Source organism: Tetrao urogallus (genome assembly GCF_951394365.1).
Source record: "Tetrao urogallus genome assembly, chromosome: 5".
NCBI lineage: Eukaryota > Metazoa > Chordata > Aves > Galliformes > Phasianidae > Tetrao > Tetrao urogallus.
This window is the reverse complement of record NC_136818.1, coordinates 22,979,409-22,999,125: the sequence shown is the minus strand read 5'-3', so window position 1 is coordinate 22,999,125 and position 19,717 is coordinate 22,979,409. Positions and strand designations below refer to the sequence as shown.

Below are 19,717 nucleotides of genomic sequence, written 5' to 3'. Positions count from 1 at the left end.
GAGAACAGAGATCCTCTTGCTGTCCGGGATGAGATGAAGCGAGGTGCTGAATGGGCAACGTGCTGAAGTGTTGACAGGGAAGATGATGACCTCCTATGGGGATTGTATTTTGAAATAAACTTGGACTTTTTTTTCCCCTCTGGCTACTGGAGGAAAAATGTTCATTCACATTAAGACTAATGCAGTCAGAAAACAGCTTGAGACAGGCTAGTTACTATGCAGTTTCCTGGACTGTGGTTTTCAGAGTCTGCAAGACTAAGCAGGAGAGGGAATGTTTCTCTGTTCAATCCAGTTTCCCCACGTTGCCATTACTGCCTTCTCAGTCATTGCTGGACTAGGTTGAAAGCAGTAAGCTGTGCTGCTGATAATTCTTACGTTCAGACTATGCTCTGTGGTATATGCAGAGGGCTGCCATCAACTGTCATCACAGATGCATACATCTAAGGATTGACTGGGGCCCAGCTCCTCCATTTGTGATCACACACTGATATTATGTGTGCTCAAATATGTATGTGCGACTGTGGGAGTTCTGTTCAGAGCTATAATAAAGTGCAGGGCTCTGATTTATATTTTAGTTTGAATTAAAAGCAAGAAAATTGAAAGGCAAAAGTGACTGGAAAGGACTTCATTGCAGTGCCACGTTAATGTTAACTTTTATGGCCAGACAAAACACAATGTGTGCAGTTGAACAGCTGCATAAACAACTATTTGTATTTTCTGACTCTTACAGAGAAGTGTTGTCTGTGCTACTGCATTAACTTAGCTTTAAAACTTTTAAACGAATCTGCTTTGTCTTAGTAGACTGAGCTTACCCATATGACCTGTATGTGAGTTGTTGCTTTCCTCGTGGAAACAGCAAACACAGTGTGCAGTAGGCTAATGAGTATTATGTTTTTCAGTTACACTGACAGATTTAGAGGACTTTTTTACAAAATGATAATTATGGTTTCTGCTCACTCTGTTTAATAACTTACCAGGTTATGTATCTCAACTGTGGAATAGCCTTATTTACTCTGATCACGAGCTATAGCTATTGCCAAGTAGTGGTGACTCTTCCACATATTTTGTTCTGTGACTCACACAAGCTCCTAAATACCATATTTTCTATTTGGGACTTTTGAGAAAAATGCATCACACTTGGAAAATATATTCCTACTTAGGAAATGACTGCTTTGCCATGCTATCTTATAAGCATGGGTATTTCTGCTGGAAACAAGAATCGTACACAGAGGATCCTGCAAGAAGCGACCAAGATGGTGAAGGGCTGGCTAAGATGGGCATGGCCACCAAGAAGAGGCTGAGGGAGCTGGACTTGTTTGGTCTGGTGGAGATGAGTTTGAGGGAGGCAGCATCACACTGCTGCTTTGGGCATAACTGTTTGACAGGTATGAAGAGGAGGGTTATGTGCTCCCAGTAGTACCAAAAGACAAAGGGGGAGAGAGCTTCAGGTTGTAGTTGGGCAGGTTCTGGCAAGTTAGAAGAATCTTCTCTGGGGTGGCAGGCAGCATTGGAGCAGGTCAGTGGAGGGGGTGAATGACGTCCATCCTCAGAGGCTTGCAAAACGCGTACACATGTTGGCAGTAGTCCTTGTTAGAGCAAGGGCCCAGACTGAGGACCTTCAGAGGTCTTTTGTGTTTCTGTGACTTTGTGGAAAAAATAGAATATCGAATTGCTTGGGTGATCAGGGACATGTACTTTCAGGTTACAAATGATGACTCACGTCGTAATGAAATAGTGCTGTATTGCCTGGAGAAAGTGAAAAGAGTGGTAGGAGGGAGATGCAAGGTGAAATGGGCAAAAATAAATGACACTTCATTCTCTAAAGTACACAGGTGATAGTTGAAATCCTCCTCTGCGTGATTTGGGTTCTGTGGGAGCCCTGTATACTGTCCTGTCTGCAGCCACTTAAGGCTGATGGTACAAAGTTCTGCAGTAAGCACTTTCAAGCAGTGGGGAGTGAAGCCTATGTGGAGGTAGAGCCAGTCTTGGTGGGAGCTGCTTGTTAGGTGCTCTGCCTGCTACTCTGCTTTGCCAGCCCTGCTGCTAGCTAGCTGCTTTTCAGTGCCTCCCTGAGGCACACAAAGCTCCCAGACACCTACGTGCCCCACTGTAGGAAGGAGACTTCCTCAGGGAAATCGTAACCTCTCTGTTGCTGAGGAGTTTTGCAGCCTGAGGCTGTGAGCTGTTGAATAACATTATAATAGCTTTTCAACATGGGCAGGTTTGCCTGCTTTGAAAGTCTAATACAGCAATACTAGCATAATTCCTTCCAAATTCTCAGTGGTACTTATTTACCTGATAGACATTGAAATACATCGAAGCATGAGGGATACATTACCATATTAAGGCACACCTCTTGGTTCCTTCTCTTCTATCCTTCCTCTCAAGTGCCAGTGGAATATCTGCCTGCCTGCCTTTTGATCCCTCTTGAATTCATAGGGGAGAGAAGCTGTTTTTTGTTAGGCCTTGAATTGCCACTTGGCCTTAAAAAAAAAAAAAAGAAAAAAGTGAATGAGAAGCCTTGCATCGTTTCAGAAAAACAGTTTAAAATTGGCTTTTTTATTCCTCAGGTCTGTTAAATGCTATTATGCCACAATCAGCATGTAAAAAGAAATAGCAGAGTTTCTGCAAAGCTGATGGATTTCCTGTGGGTATTTTCAGCTGTCTTCTCTCCACTAAAGACTAGGACAGAAATTACAAATGAAATAGGAGAGGGTTAGTCTGAATTCAGAGGTGAATTTTGTTAAGCATCTGACTGTGGACTGTGGGCATATTTTAGTAGGAATAAAATGATATTCAATGGAATTATGGACAATAGAAGAAGACTTTAATATAAATGGTATTATCTGATTGTGGCAAAATGGCAATAATGGTTCTAATGTGCTTGGAAAATTGTAAGAGCAGGAGCTGTGAATGCAAAGCAGGACTGAAGTACCTGCTATGAAAGGAGTGGGTTCTTGTGCCACCTTGAAGATCAGTAATATGAAATAGGTTGTGTTACACAGTGGGTTACATTGGTGGTATCTATGCATCCTGTGATGGGGTGAGGGGATGTGGACAAAGTCTTGATGTTCTGAACAGCAGAGGGCAGAGACTGATGCTGGATGATGACTTCATTATCAGTAATTTATGAGTGAGCTGAACTGTGGTTGTTGGATGTGTCTCTGTCTTGGCATGAGGAATCTGCTGTAAATGACTACATTGGTAGTTTTGAGGTTTTTTTAGTATTTGAAAAGCTTTGTTTTCCTAATGTGACTCTGCCTTTAGATCCCAATAGATCTCTTGAATGTAAATGCATGTAAGCTGTGATCAAGTCCCCTTCTCATCCTCTTTCAGAGGAATTGACCAGTTTATCTTTTTGCAGGTTGGCTGAACTCAAGGGCATTTAGGAGTTGGTCCTGGATGCTTCCCAAGGTGTGAAGGCTGTGCCTGTACTCTCAGGCAGAGGAGGCTGTGTAAGGTTCAATCAGACCTGCCTCCTCTTTATCTGTTTGGCTCCATACAGCAACAGCTACACGTGCCCTCTGCCTCTCACCATTCACCTGTAACTTTTGTCTTGGTACTCTTTCTCCCTTTAGTCTTGCTTCATCTTTAGTCAGAACGTGATTTTTCAATAACAGCTTGTAAAAATATACATACTGGATTGTGCCAGCATCCATCTATTCTAGTCTTGGAGGAACACTTTATTCCTCTGTTGCTACAGCTTTGCAGTATTTGTTTTGAGCTTCAGCGGGTAGCGTGGCTGCAGCATACCTTTGAAGAGGGCTTGAAATTCACCCTGGTGCTGTGGCCCAAAGGTTTTGCTGCTGTGGTTACATGGGAAGGCAGCAGGGAGAGCCATGGTGAGCAGAAAGGAAGGACGTTGTGTGGGGAGGTGCTTTTTTATTTTTAAACTTGCATAGCTTTGCACATGTGACAGATGGTTGTCACTGGGAGTGAGTTTGGGGAAAGGAATGCTAAAATATTCCCAAGTTTCAGAGAAGGGTTGATAATTGCCCGGTGCCTGTCAGCTTTAAAACAGTTGTCAAATACCCAAGTGTATGATAAAGTTCATATTAGAATAAAGGAAAAAAAGCAGGAAACATTCTCTGTCTTCTGGCAGAAATATTAATGAAATATCAGCGATTCTCTGACAAATGTGCACTGCTATCTTGTTTGGCAGCTGCAGTTATTACAGTAACAAAGGGATCAGCTCTGAATAGGACGAATTGCTTTTTATTGTTCCCTTGACTAAGTTGGGAAGCTTCTTCATCAAATAATTGATGATACCATCACCAGTGCAGCTGGGACAAGGTCCCAGTAAGAGAAAGCCAAGAATATATAGCAGCAGTACAGAAACTTGCTGTAACTTGGTAGTGTGTTCTGCTTTAAAGGAAGAAATCAGCAGTCATTCTGAGGGCATCCTTTACCTCTGTTAAGACTTGTACTATCTGTGAAAATGTTTTTTTCTCTCACGTTATGTATACGATTATGTACAGAGTAAAGAAAGAGACTAAGATGTAAAAAGAGGGTAATTGTTCACTTTTACTGCGGTGGCAGGGGAGGCATGTGTTCATGGTAACAGTACTGGATGGCCCGTTTTGTGGGTGTGTGGCCATGGGTTCCTGTAGACTCTTCTACAAAAGTCTGTTGTATTGGTTGTTGTAGTTACTTCTGTACTTGCCATTGGCATTGGGCTTGTAACCACTGGTTCACATCACTGTTGCATCCATGCAAGCTGTTGGATGGCAGCTAAGGGTGTTGTTAATTATCTGGTCCTTACAATTACAAATGTCTTTTACTTTAATCTATTCCAGATCCATTTGTTCACTAGTGGTTCTCATACAGACCAGACCCTTGGACATTTTTCTGTCACAGAAACAGATCTTGTCAGACATCCGGAGAACTACAACCAGGTAATGATTGTTCTGTAATCCTTAGATGCTCAGGATGCTTTAGACAAACATTGGTCAGCAAAAGCCTGCATTTCTTAAAACGTTTTTAACCATTTCTAGCAGAAATAAAGGCTTGTATTGCAGAACTGTCTGTCTGTATCCTCCTTTATAACTTGTACCCACCAAATATTTTTTTCTCATTTGAAAAAGCATAGGAGATGTATTGCTCTGGGTTTTGTAAAAGCTGGTAGATAGGAAGTGGGGAGAGACCTGACCAAAATTGCCAGTGAAGAAAAGGCTTGTAGAATAAATCTGATATAGAACAGCAGGCTGACTTCTGCTGTTTGCTGCCAGTAACCATGCTGGGGGGCACCTGGGTGATGTGTCTGTGTCTGACCTTGCATGAACGGGCTGTTGTAATACAAGGAGATCTGATTTCTCTCTCCAGGAGAACCAAAGCAGATCTGATGCTGGGATTCATTTCACTGCCAGAAATTGTCCAAGCAGATTACCTTTTTGGTTGGTAGTGTGGCTTATTGTCTGACCGATTTTAGAATCTAAGAGTCAGAAAATGGTTTATGTTGGAAGGGACTTGAGAGATCACCCAGTGCAACCCCACTGTTTAAGCAGGGTCACCTAGAGCCAGCTGCCCAGGACCACCTCCAGATGACCCTGGAGTACCTCCAGGGTTGGAGATTCCATGACTCTTTGTGACCTGGCCCTGTGCTCACACAGCAAAATAGTTTTTATTTCTGTGTTCAAACAGAACCTCCTGGGGCAGCATCATTTTTCCTAGTGTACTGTTTACCTGTAAGTATATTTTTTTGCTGTTCTCAAATATTCCATTACCACAGACATTTCAATTTATTCTTTGAAGTAGTACAATTCGCCTGTTTTAATACAATGTAATACATTTGTTTTACGTATTAGTTGATAGAAGTTCTTCATGTATGTAACTGAAATCAGATTGAAATTTTAAGCTTGGCTCTCACGAGATCATTATTTTGCAGCTTTCTGCAGTCTGTTCAGATCTGTTTGCTCAAGGAAGAAATTCTTTCTGCTGCTACTTTTAAGAGTAGAAACGGGCATTGTAAATATTGCACAGAAAGAAGTTCTGGAAAGTAAATCTGAAGGTGGGAGATAGTCTCATGTTCAAACCCACTAAAGTAAAGGGCACGTTAATCTTTCATTACTGAGAATTCCTTGGATGAACGGTTTGCGTCCAGTCTCTTGATTAGGTTCAGCTGCTTAGAACATTTTCCTGGAAAGCCATTGTAGAGCAGGTGGCTTGAGATTGCTTTCTAATTTCTGCTTCATGGTCCCTTTCCTAAGGTTTGTCCAGCAGCTCAGAACAGATAGCAGAACAGTCCTCTGAAGCCCATACTTTACAGTCTCTTGAGCCTAGCAAAAGTCCAGGAAGGTCTGGTGAGCTGGTATGAGAAGCTTCTACACTGTGTGAAAGGACTTAGCAACTACTTTTTTGCAAAGCCTTATCCTGAAATCGTCACTAATCTCTTAGACTATAGCATAATGACACTGCTATAAAGCCCATTTGGGTTTGGCAACGCTATTAAATAATCATTCCAGAAATCTTTCTTGCATGCTGTTTGCTTTCCCGGGTCAGAATCATAAATCTGGAAGTGGGAGATGATCCCATTTAAGAGGTTGGTCTCATACCTGGAGTCGCACTCACTACGGCTGCTTCAGGTGCACTATTCAGTGCAGGCTCAGGGTAAAACGGAAAGAATCTGTGTTTGTTTCAAACAGGGTGCTGCAGTCAAGAAGCACCAAAGCTACCCTCTAAATCTTAGTTCTAATCTGTTAAGGTTTAATTCTACCCTTCCCAGGTTTAAGCAACAACTAAATAAACTGAGGTATACTCCTTTTAAACAGATGATCACTGAGGGACAGATGCAGAGTAACAGCAGATGTTTTCTTCAAATCAGTTGTGGATGGCCGGACTCCATTTCCAGCTTCTGTTTCTCTAGCAGCTGTAATCCCAAACAGGTTCCAGCTCCAGCGCTGGATTGTTTGAGCTGTCTTCCTGGTTTTTGTCTCTCCTTACCCCTATTTCCCATAAACAGCTTCCAGAACTCAGATGCTCGGTATATATGATGAGTCCCATATAACAAGGTGGCACGGACTTGAAAAGGCAAGGGTACTGCAAGTGCCAGTGCTCCAGATGGGTATAATACTCAGTATGCAAAGTGATGCTTCTTTGGAAAACATAGTAAAAAGCCTAATTTTCAGATATATTTGTAAGATTAAGTGAATTATGCATATTTAATAGCTTGGTTTCCAATATTGGTACAGATGGCAGTGCTCTGCCAAATGTTTTTTTTTTTCCAAAAACTGTGAACTATCTTTTTCTCTTTGAGTAATATGACATTTCTGTTAATGTCACCTCAAATAATATCCTGCTGCGTGGATCGATAAAAAGAGCAAGCATGAGAATTTCTTACTGTGATGCACCCATAGTTGGTGGATGGCACTGTAAATTCCTTCTTGTGTTGGGCATCTTTCAAAGGGTAGAAATGTAAAGCGGATCGAAGTGTCGAAATGAGCCATCACAGAAAGGACATTGGGCTGGTTTTATTGAAACCACGAGAACATTTTCATCCATAATCTCTTCAGATAAGTTGCTCTGACCTGCAATAAAACAAGAGATGTTTCTTCTGACAGGGAAAGTGTGCCAGGATACAGAGCTGGGAAGTTAAACTTCAGCTTATGAAATGGAAGAGTCGCACTGCCTCTCTTCTATAGCAGTTGCACATTCACTTGTTTAAGCGTTCTTTCCCTTGGATTTCTGACAATAAAACTCTTTAGTGTGCTTTTTATGTACAGGGATTTTACTGGACATTATTATTCTTTTATCATCGTAAAAGCTTTTGTCAGATTCATAGAGCTGGACGTGCTCCAAGTGTAATAGTTTTAATTACATTTTTCCTTAGTGAGGCGTAATGGAAATCCCAACCTCCCTACAGCTCAGCTGGGCCGTGCTGTCTGTGTGTGCTGCCATGGGTCATGCCTTGCTCGCTTCCTGCACTGCCAGAGGTGCTGGGGAATGGGAGGTGATGTTATTTCAGCTGGCATTCCATTTCCAGGAGATGTGTGTTCGCACCTGCTGGCTCTTAACCTCCACATGACGTGGGACAGATGGGGGAAATTTTCATACCAGTGAGAATAATGTAATCCCATTCTTGTTTATGAAGGCCGTTTGCCTTAATTCTGCATTGCAGTGTCACCAGCTCTGGTATTTTACCTTGAGCCTGAAAAATGTACGTTGCCCTTCAGAGTCATTAAATTAACTTTCTCATCAAGCTGGGAGCATATATAGAGATCAATGAACTCTGAAACAAAGAAGTCTATTCCATCGGTTCCTTCTTTTATACTCCTTTATGTGTGGAATTCAGCCTTACTTGTTTTGTGATTAGCAAAGATTAAAAGCTGCAGTCAGGACTCAGGTCCTGGGTACAATGCAGGCTGTGCTGGGGAGGTCATGGAAATACTAATGGGTGAAAAAGGCACCCTTAGATGCCAGTGGATCAATTTACTGTCTGTGATGGCAAATGAATAACGTGGCTGTCTGCCAAACTGATGTGCAGAGAAAACTGCGTAGCTTAGATGTGAATAGCTGATTTGTTTCAAAATCTAATGAAGAATGTTTATACTTCTTGATTACTGACCTGTTTGAATGGGAGTTTCTTTGGCCTAAGGAACTGGGGTCTCTGGAGGGAAGTAAAAAAAGACCAGCAAACGAATAGTCTGTCTGACTTTGCTTGCATTACAGGTGATCGATTCCACATCCATAAAAAAAAATCAGGTGAGCTTTAGCTCTCTGAGCAGCAGATTGGGTGGGCTGGGGTAGGATGGTACTGGCACAGCATTAATCTGCTTTCTGAGCTGTCCATGTATCTGGGAGGGAAGCTGACATGCAGTGTGTGTGTAGGGTTTCCTGTGGTCAAATGGGACTGCATAATTTCTTACTGGGACATTCAGAAGGAAAATGATCAAGCTGTAAAGTAAGTTGACTGTGGACCCTAAATTCCCAGACAGATTCTATTCAGAACATCTGTCCCAGATGGCTGTTGCATATGGGTGACACAGCAGTTTGTTGAATTCATGCACAGCAATGAAGAGTTTCTGTTCTGTTCAGAACCGGTACTTTTGGGCTGGGAGGATTAAGGCCTGATAGGCATTGATTTTTTTAAAATATTGAATGTGCATTTACAGGTTGCTTTGCACGATGTCTTCAGTTTGCATTGTGTGTGTGCATATCTGGGACTGTGCACTTCTTTGCATAAAATCTCCCTGGTCTGCTGAAGTATTTTATCTGTGTAGGCGTGCTGGACAGTGAGATTGGCCATGCTTGGGATGCACAAACCCTGTGTGCAAGCTTGTAGCCTGCTTCCACCCGAGTAACAGCACCACCTCCTGGAACATGTGAAAGGGTGAGCAGTCAGAGTTATCTCCTAGGAATACTGGTTACTGAGTAATGGCAGTGCTATGGCTTTATCTCCAGAAATGGGTCCCAAGTTGCTGACTGCCTCAGGTGAAAATGGAATAACTACAGCAAGATAATTCCAGCTCTGTGTGCCAGGCTATATTTGGTGTCCTTGTTCCGCTTGTTTGGGACTCCATGGAATGCTCTGGTGATGACAGATGCTGCAGGCAGGCGCTAGGTGAAAATAAGCAGTTAAAACCCCGCTGTTGAGCTTGACACTGTGTCACATCACTGATTTGACACAGACCTGTGCTAGCATGTAGTGCTTGCTGTAATCAGCCCTGTTACGGTCTTGTATGGTGGGCTGATGGATATATGCCTTGTTTGAATTTCAAAGACCTGCCTTGGGACCATCTGATAGTTTATGATGTCCCTCCATCTGTTGTAAAAGAAGCGGCTGAACCAACTCGTCCTTCTGAAAGAGCAGAGATACCAAAGGAAAAAGCAGGATCTGTACTGTTGTTTGTGGTGCTGCTGGTAGGAAATTAATTCAGGAAATGCAGGCTTGTACTGCATGCAAATTCCAGAAAAAAACGATTTGTTTTATTTGAGGGGGGAAGACTTTGAGCTTCAAAGACAAGCTAACTTCATTGGCGTAAATTGTTATAGATTCATTATCTTCTGCAATGCTCTGACAACTAATTCTGCTTGATCTGGCCCCTCAGCTTTTTTTTTTTTTTTGGTTTGTAATGTTCACTGCTTCCATGACATGGTAAGAGCCATAGTTCTGCCATCGAACAAGGTCTGTATTTCATGTTCTAACTACTAGTCTAATTAAGGACACCCTCGCCTATTTGTCATCGTGTTTCAATTTCTTGAAAGGAAAAATACTCGAATTTTCTCGAGTGAGCTCTGCACAGAAAATATGACATGAACTTCAAGAGTAATTGCATAGTGGCTTGTGATTATTTTTGCACATGAGGGGTTTTTTCTTTTTCTTTTTTTTTTTCCTATGCATATTCTGTCTGAAAACTCCTTGGCAGTCTGAACTGTACAGAAACCTTCACAGAGGTGTTTTATTGTTGTGCCAGGCTCTCTGTGAGCTCTTCACAGAAAGATTTTAGCATGAACCAATTGTCAGCGTGGGGGAGAAAGCTGTGTTTCTGTGAGTGAGATCAGAAAGGTAGAGAACAATCTTCCCCAAAGGAATACGGAGGTCTGTGACATAATTCTTGAAGCAATAGGGCGGAAGAGCCAGCCAAGCCCCAGAGGATCTGCGTGCAGTGAGATTTAGACTTGCTCTACGCACTGCCAGAATGAACTTAGTTGGAATCAGCAGTGACTCCCGGCGGTTTGCTCAGTCTGCTCACAGGGCTTCAGGTGACCAGGGTCTTTAAGCTCTGGCACTGCTGAATTCTGTTTTCAGAACAAATAGATTGATATTTTGCAGTGAGAATATTTGTTTTTCTTTTCCTTGTACAGACCTTTTTCAAGGTATGAGATTTTTTTTAAACCATTGCATCAATGTTTTTACCTGTTTTTTAAGCAAATTTGTTTTCACTGGTGATTACTGCCAGATGCGACTAAGTTCTTTGATGATGTAATGAGAAATAGTTCTAGAACTGATGACCTTTAATAAATTTCAGGGTTCACCAATGAATTGTGTGTTAGACTCGTGGACACGCGTGTTTTGAAAAGGTCAATGATGACAAGCTTCTGGAATTTGCATAATTAGGCTCGCCACCGCACTTTGAATAAAGCCAGAAAGTGCTTTGCCCTTTTAAGTATTCAGGTTTTCTTCTCTTCCTGTCTTCAGCTTGCTTTTCTGAAGCCATTCCAACATTGAGAACACAGAGAAGATGGATCCAGGGATCACGTTAGTCCCTCTGGAGGTTGTGGTACTTCAGCTAATCAGTGGATAGCTCGGATGCTGCAGAAGGGATTTTCAAAAGTGTCTAACAAAAAAAGAGGAAGGGAAGATGGTGCAGTGAAGCACTAGTAGTAGTATATCAAGTATGTTTGTTGCAGTACTTTGTCGCAGAAATATTTCATCATTTAGAGAGGGGAGTGCCTTGTATCTGACTCATAGCTGTCAAGAAGAAGGTTGTTGCTGAAGGTGAAGAAGTGATTGGAGCAGGAGAATTGCTGAAGAGGAGGGAAGCTTTGTCCTGAAGGGGACGATACCTCTGTGCCATTGTGTTCGCAGGTTCCGGGAGTCAAGTGACTTAAACTAGACTTTACACAGCAGGTGGCTGATGAGCCATCTCCCATGGTTTGTGTGCCCAATTGGATGCTCAAGGCTATGAGTTACGGAAATGTTGAGTTGCTGCTCTGAACTTAGTAGGCCTTTGCTGTAGAGCCCGTCAGGAGTTTCAACACTGTTGGCAGCAATGTCAAGTTTAAGCCCAGTGGTGTAATGGCTCCTGGCAGCACACTGCAGTGTTATAGTGGTTCCTTGGGTCAGCTGAATGGTGTTAATGCAATGTGAGGCCACTGCCTCCTTCTCTTGCTGAAGTTCATCAGCTGTGGCCCTGTGCCCTGGTGATGGCGCAGGAGCTAACTCAATCAAACTTCCTGCAGTGCCTCTGCAAGTTATGGAGGTACGTTGGGGAGAGGTAGCCTTGAAGTGCTTGTAATAACTTCTGAATTCTCTGGAAATTGAGTCTCAGAAGTCTCAGTCAAGGTAAGTAAAAGAAATGGAAGCATTTCACTTTCATTTCTTTGCTTTCATTTTCCATTTGTAAAACGACCGCAATGCTATCGTTTCATCTCACATGGGTCATTAGGAAAGATAACTTGTTTATGTGGAAGATAAGAAATTCTGTCTTCAGAATGGGGTTTGAGTGATGTATGGTAAATAAATCCATGGTTTCCCTCTGAAGAACAGACAGAATAATATGCAATTTAAAGAAAGGAGAAGGAGTAACTGATGGAGTGATCACCAGCTGTTCTGTGCCCTCAGTGAGACAGGTGAGGGAGGTAAGCATTTTGGTCACATAATGCTAGATGTTACATCCAAGGGAGCATCAAATTAATGTTGTTTAGGTAGCTTGAATTCTAACACTTTAATTTTGAATGCTTGTTTCCAATCTCAGCAGTTACCTTGGTGGATTGTGCATTAAAAGTGTAAAGCATGCATACTGCCCTGCACTCTGAATAGCGCTGTCAGTCAGAGCCAGTGCCTTCTTTTCATGTTAAATTGCTTAATGTTTTGTGGTATTGTTCCAGCCACTCAAGACATTTTATATGCATGGAAGACAGGTTGGTGAAAACGAAAATCAAGGCTGACGTAAACATTGCAGGGAAGAACAGATCTTATACCGAATTATTTTTGTGGTGGTGGTTTGAGTAAGAAAGGAGGCTATGAGGTTGGATTGGATAGGAAGATCACCTACAGACTTGAACAAAATATAGTTCTGTGCTGCTATTCACTGAGCTGGGTCTTTGGGAGAGCTTCAGTGTGGCTTCCTGCCCCAGCCCATGGGGCTGCTACCTGCTCTGGCCTCAGGTGCAACTTTTTCTGCTGGTGAAATATGCAACTTACCAGTGTAAGCTGCAGGATGGAGGAGGAACTGGCTTTAAATCCCTATGGCTTATGTTGGTTGAAAGATTTACTTACTAGATACCTCTTGCTCGGTGGTCCTTGTGTGTGAGGACTGCCCTATCACCTTCAAAGTCTACAGTGCTTGTTTGTCACTCCTTTTCTTAGAGAAAGCTCTGTTGGCTTGAATTTTGATCTCTTGGAAGTTATAGAAATTGGAAAAAAATGTTGTATCTTATTTCTTCTGGCCGCGTATGTGCAAATCCCACCTTGCAATTACTGGAGCTGCAGTGGATAGTGTCTTACAAATGGGATGACTTGGTTCTTGTTACGTATTTCCCATTGAGTTAGGAGAGCGGCTACTGAGAAAATAATTTAAAATACAATCAAAACCTCTTGATGATTCAGGTATTCTTTTTCCTTCTCACATTTCATTGCAAGGAAAGAATAAGTGCTAAGAGAGCAAAGAAACTCAGTGACAGCATGTGCTGCCCACCTCATGCTGCATGGAAAGAACAAAGAATTTTATTCTTGCCTTATTTTAATGACTCATTCTATGGAAGGAGGTGGGTAGGTTGCTGTGTTATTTTCCTCCCGAAAATCCATAGCCAACTGGTGTTCAGTTCATTTGCTGACATTTAATACATAAAACATGGTTTGCTATATCCTGCTGGAAACAGTAAATCAGGTATTCATTTGCAAAAATGAGTCAGAGCAGATGCAACCCTTGTCATACATGTAAAACTGGGAGAAATTAGGGGTCAAGAAGCTTCAAAGCTGCTTTTGTACAGTATCTACATGTAGTTGGGTTCCTGAGCCTTTTTAAGAAAGCGAAGGACGCACTAGCCAGATGGGCACTGTAGAGGCAAAGGCAGTCCATTTTTGTAAGATAACATATATTGATATTTCTAAGGCAGATTTTAGTCCATTTTAGAAGGGAAAGAAAATTTAAATATGGTTGTTGCGTGTGGTTTCCTCCCCTTTCAGGCTGCCTCTGTTGTGCTGCTGATGGGGGCTTTGCCCCCTCCAGAAGCAGTGGGACTTGGCTTCCAGCTCCTATCTGGAAGGTGGGCCAGGTGCATCCTGAGTCAGGATGAAGCAGGTGGACTAGGTGGAAGTTTGGGGCTGCTGATAGGAGAAAAGATGGATGTGTACCAGTGGGAGAGTTAATTTAGGGAGGATGGAAAGGCTAGAAACATATGGAGTGACTCCTTCTCATGCTATAGAGAGAGAGAAACCTGCAGGAGATAAACTCTGCTTTGAATCTCAAAGAACGAGTGTGATCAAACCAGTCCTCTCTGTTTCTCTTTCCTGCAGCTGTCTGCAGTGTTGGTGGCTGTCTGCTCGTTTGATGCCTGCTGTTCTGGCTGGTGTGGTCCCGCCTGCTCTAGGACAGGTACTTCCCACCTCTGCAGCCCTGTCAGATCCTGCTGGTGGCTCCCTTTCAAAGCATTGTGAAGTATCCCTTCCCAGAAGGAGACAGAGATGTATAATTAAAGAGCTTTCAGGACAGCAGATAGGGATGGAGAGTGTTTCTCTGGGTACTGCTAAGGGAAAATCCTTCTACTCATGTAGTTATCAGTTAGAGATGGGCTGGATAAGGAGTATGTGGGTGGGGAAATAGTTTGGGCCACTCATATTGGTGTCTGGCTGTTAGTGCTTTAGGGACAGTACTGTTCAATGTCTCATGAATGGCCGGAGTGGCGAGGTGGGGGGTGCCAATGGTAGGTTATGGACAGTGCTGTGCTAGGCACAGCAGTCACAGCATTGTAGAAGCACCAAGAGGTGTTTGTGGTGTCTGACTTCTGGCAGAGAGATGCAGAGCAGATAGGAGCAGGATCTTCTTAAAAGTGCTGGGACTGGAGAAGGGGCAGCAGGCACAAGTGAGAGTTGTGGCCAGATGGAGGGGGAAAAATTGCCATAAGAGTGGGGCAAACTCTGGAGCCGGATCCTGGAAAAGACAGATTGCTGGAGATGTTCAGAGCTTGTTGGGCAGAGCCCTGAGCACCTTGTATAGGTGAGAGAGCTGTTCCCACTGACGTGGTTCTGCCTGCTAGCACGGGACCTGCTTTGAATCATTCAGTCGTTGAGCTCTGTACCCTGCTGCACTTTCCCAGTGCCCCTTCTTGGGGAGGACGCTTTGTTTTTTTTATTAGTCCAGACAGTTTTAGTGCTGAAATATTTCTTTAGGTATTTTTTAAGCAAGGTGGCCTCTGGCTACAATTAGTGTCCCGTTGGAAGAACTGGAAGCGTTATATAGCAACACTAAAGCAAATCATTCTACCTCATGGCATTATTACCTTGATCTGAAAATTTCCCCAGGCTGCTATTTGTCACTAATACTGCCTTCTGCTAAACTTATCTGTATAAAAAAAAAAAAAAAAAAAAAAAAAAAAAAAAAGTTAATAGAGCTGCAGTTCTGGAGTTGCCATCCCCATTTTTTTGGATGAGTTATTACTTATTATATTTTATTGACCAAGCACGTAGAGTTCTTTGGTCCTTGAAAAATGATGCAGTGGTTCATCACGGACTCCATAAATTGTAGGACGATGCAGCAACAATATCTTAGTCTCCTGTGCCATGAGAGAGGAAAGTATCTCAGAAACACTGTGCTGAAGTAGGAATTGCATGGTGTGACTTGACCACAGTGCCTACATTGTCGTGGTGTCTCTTATCCTTCCTTGGAGGAGGCTTCAGATTCAGTGTTGCTTGCTTGCTGCCATTCTTTGGTGATGGATTTTGGAAGGGTCTCATTGGTCCAGTCCAGAGGATCTTAACTGAGATACTGGGCCACGTAGGAACAAATCGGATCTCAGGAAACAAAATGTTAAGGTGAGGCACTTCAAAACTTGTAACTCATTTCTTGAATTGTGCCTTCAAGCTAACAGTAGCCACTAGAGAGAGCAGAGCATCTTTGTTATATGTTTATGGAATCATTGCCATTGTTTTCATGTAGAAGAGAAAGCATTTACTAGTTCCTGACACAAAAAGGACTATGAGGGCTGATCTTGAAGTGCCCCAGAGCTGTGACAATGGCCTTATGATTCATGGCTGTTACCCTGTGCACTGAGCTGGCAGTACCCATCTGCATACAGAAGAGCTCAGCCTTAGGGGGCTATACTGAGGACTTTGGAGAAATGCCTGATACTGCCCCTTTTTCTCATTGTCATGAGCCCCTCTTGGCCCAGGACAGTAAGTGCCTGATCAGCTGGGGACCTTCTGGCATTTTAATGCCAGATGGCTGCTTTGTTTTCTACTGATTCAATCTAAGCTACTGCTGTATCAGACGACACTTAACCCACCTGGAAAGCCAAGCAAACTAGAGCTATGGTAGTCTGTGTGCTAACGCTAATTAGAGAAGCAAATGGCACTTCAGTTCATATACTGCAGTGGCTGTTACTAGAAAGCTGAACTGAACTAAAATCTGATTGGTTTGTTTTGCTCAAGTAGCTAAAAAAGTTATAGAATCAGCTGTTACTCCTGCTTTGCAAGCAGATTCAGATTTGTGGTTCTTCTTAACCAAGTTTGTCACTTAATATAGAGAACTGTATTAAGAGAGGAGCAAGAGAAACGAGTTGACGTAGGGGAGATGAGCAGACTTTAAATTAGTAGTTTCTCCAGTCAATAATGCATATATTAAAATGTGTGAAAATACCTGCATGCGTGGTAGCTGTGACAGCTTGTCAGAGAAGGCTGGGAGAAACTGTATTCATAAGCTTATGCTAATACACACATGGAATAATTTTTTTCATTCGTTGTTAAACCAGCTTGGACATCCTGCCATAATTCTGTGTGCTGCTGGGTCTGCAGTGGTGAAAGCCATTCTTCTTTGAGTTTCTCCTCCTGTCTTTGGTTGAGACTTAAATTTTATGGAACGCTTTTCTTTGTTAGTGCTTAGAGGCTGGGTTTCTGTTGCTGTGGATGCTCTCTGAGTCAGTTCTCATCGCAATGTGCATCTGGTAGGGCCTTGGGAGTGCCCTTACAGCAGGACTGGGGGAACCCTGCTTTCCTGGCTCATCGAGCCCTGGTTTCAGCACCATGTGTTCCTTGTGGATAAGTAGGCAAAGTGGCAGGTGTTTGTGGGAAGGTCACTACCAGGAAGGCTGTTCCTTCAAGCCCATCAGCTGTATTCTTGCAGGGAGCATGTGGGGAGAGAATAGAAGGCTGGAGAGGCTTACCTGGCCATTGGGACCTGCAGCCTGTGGTGGCTGAAAATAGATGATCCTGTATGGATACCCAGCAGGAGGGTATAGCATCAGTGGTGTTCAACTTGTGCTGCATGCTCTTTCTTTTGAGGAGAAAGTACAAAAGCTCAAGGGAAGGCAAAAAGCCAATCTCTTGGCTTAGTGGGTGTTTGGCAATACAAGCTGGTTTATAAAAAGCTTTATGCAGGAATAGTGTTTTTGTCAACTCGCTGCCAAATGCAGGATAAGAATCTCAAGGAAGGACACGGTAAATAGGTAGAATAAACTGGTGGTAAAGGTGGATGGGATAATAAAGTGGGGAGGGCAAAACGTAAATGAACTCCTGTGCTGAAGTTAGTAGTAGTAATTAACATAGAATGTGGTGTGCTAACGTCCAGTGTGGAAGCGTAATGCAGGAAGGGGGTTATTGGAAGTGTAATGTTCAGTTCTGAATTTAATGAGTTTTAAAAGTATTTGAGAAATGTCTTGTTTCTATTTCAGCATGTGTTTTTGTGGTCTATTAAAATACAGGAAAATGGGCAAGTATAGAGGAAGGGAAAAAAAAGGAAAAGCTGAATATGGATAATGCTTTGTTCTACGTACAGAAATAGTCTAAACAAAATCAGTTGAGTAATGGTCTTTCTTTGATATCAGATTCATGGGATACTGGATAGCAGCACAATATGAGCAGCTGCCAGGCAGTGCTGCAATGCAATTTCATGTCCTGTGAAATCCTCTGGCTGAGATTTCTTAATGTAAATTGTGATTATTATTTTTTTTGTATCCACTGAATGTGCTTCAACTGAGCTTACATTCAGCAAACGGTACTTAATACTGCCTGAAAATTTGGCTCCTATCGTTTGCAAAGTTACATGCCCCAAATCAAAGTACTTTTGGGGAAGAAAATGCCCACCTTTTCTATTCTCATCCATCTTGATCTTGGCTGCTAAAGTGTAAAACTTGCCTTGTAATCAGTTTTTTCCTGGTATTTTTGCCCTGTGTTCAATATATGCCATATCCTCAGGGGAAAAATGCAAAGTGGTCCATTCATTGACCTGCTCCCTGCAAATGAATGTCATTGTTAGCACAGCCCAGCTCATTGCCTATTGATGTGAAAGCTGTAGTACAATTTTTTATGTGCCAAATGCCTCATTTTGTTTGCTTTAAGTCCCATTTTCTTTCAGTTTCATTTTAAACAGATGTTTTCTAAATCCCTCCACAAATAGCAATTACGTTTTATAATGATGATCTTTGTCACTTAAGTTTTTAAGTAGTGGTTTGATTCCTGCTCTCAGCAATGTAAAACTGAGCTAGCTCTACTGAAGTTCAGGCTGTGCTGGTATACTGGTGTTGATGAGTGGAAAAGTCAGGTATTTTTGGAGTTTTTGTACATTTCCAAGCATCTGGAATTAACACTCTTCACCTAAAGTTGCTCTATTTTAAATTTTAAGTATTATTTTCAGAAGATCTATGTCCTGTTTGCTCTTAGCACACCAGGGAATTTATGCAGAAATACCTGCTTTTGAAGCTCTGTCCCGGTTAATATTGTGGTCAGGGACTCTATGGGATCCATAGCCGCCAGTGGAAGAAGCTGTCCTCTGCCCTGTCATCCATCCATGTTGTGATTTAGCTGGGTTGTGGTGTTTCTCCTGCTCTGTCTCAATCCTCAGCAGTATTTCTCTGCCTGTGAACCGACTTGAGTCAATCTTTATTTGCCCTGTGGCTAGAGGCTGCTTATTGGTCTGTTGGTTTTGCTCCTTAGCTCCTGTGCTTCACAGTACTGCAGTGTGACTTTCTGGTTTTCAGGTCCATTTATTTTAGCTTCAGCCTTCAAGGGATATATGAGAACGCTTTAAAGGAGCTTTGCTTTTGGAGAAATCACGACATGGAATTGAGTCTTGGAGCACTGAGTGTGTCCACCTATGGTGTTATTTTCTACCAGCCTGAGATAGGTAGGATATAAGGATTTTTCTCTGCTTTTTGGTGATGAACTTCCACAACTTTGCCCTGGTAATGTGCAATTCAGGGAGCATGCACCATCTTAAACCCAACAGCCCATGTTTTTTATTTAATTTGGTGTTTGGGCCTTAGTCCCACTTATGGTTTACCTCTGGCAATGTGAAGTATCTGCCTTGGCCATAAGTATTTATCCTTTTCTTTGCATTCTTGAGGAGGAACTTCTCTGCTTTCCTGCAGTTCTCATGTATATCAGAAGTAGTACTAAAATCTCCAAAATTTGAGTTGAATAAAACCAAATCCAAATCTGAATCAGTCTTCTGATACCATTCCCCATATAAGCTTTCATACTGAGCTTCCAAAGCATGTTCTAACTCTGTCTTGGGCCTCGAGATGCTGGCAAGGGTCTGGAGCCCAGTGCAAGTCTCTCATCTCCAGTCAGGCGTGAATAGGCGATGAATCAGCAGCATTTTATCTCTGAGCCAAGAAACAGAATGTATTGCTGAAAGCTCATTATTTTGGTGTGTGTGTCTAACAATGGGATGATTTTTGGAATATTTAGGCAGAGCAATTTTTGATTAAAAATTCTTTTTGTAGTGGCATGCAGGATGAATTACTGTCTGTGGGCACTGCAGATTAAATGCCTGTTGTGGGGAGCTGATCTTTGGAGCTGAGCCCATGAAAAGGATGCATTATACTGCAAATTATTAAGTATTGA

The 19,717-nt window shown here is 42.5% G+C and overlaps 1 protein-coding gene across 1 annotated transcript in view; it reads left to right on the top strand.

Annotated features, from left to right (window-relative positions):
- Positions 1 to 19,717, top strand: part of TEDC1 (tubulin epsilon and delta complex 1) — a gene marked incomplete at both ends in the record, with an annotated part of 63,933 nt that overhangs the window by 20,122 nt on the left and 24,094 nt on the right. Inside the window, one exon of the mRNA XM_079536055.1 lies at positions 4,797 to 4,895. Coding sequence (XP_079392181.1) covers positions 4,797 to 4,895 — 99 coding nt within the window. The remainder of the gene's footprint in view (positions 1 to 4,796; positions 4,896 to 19,717) is intronic.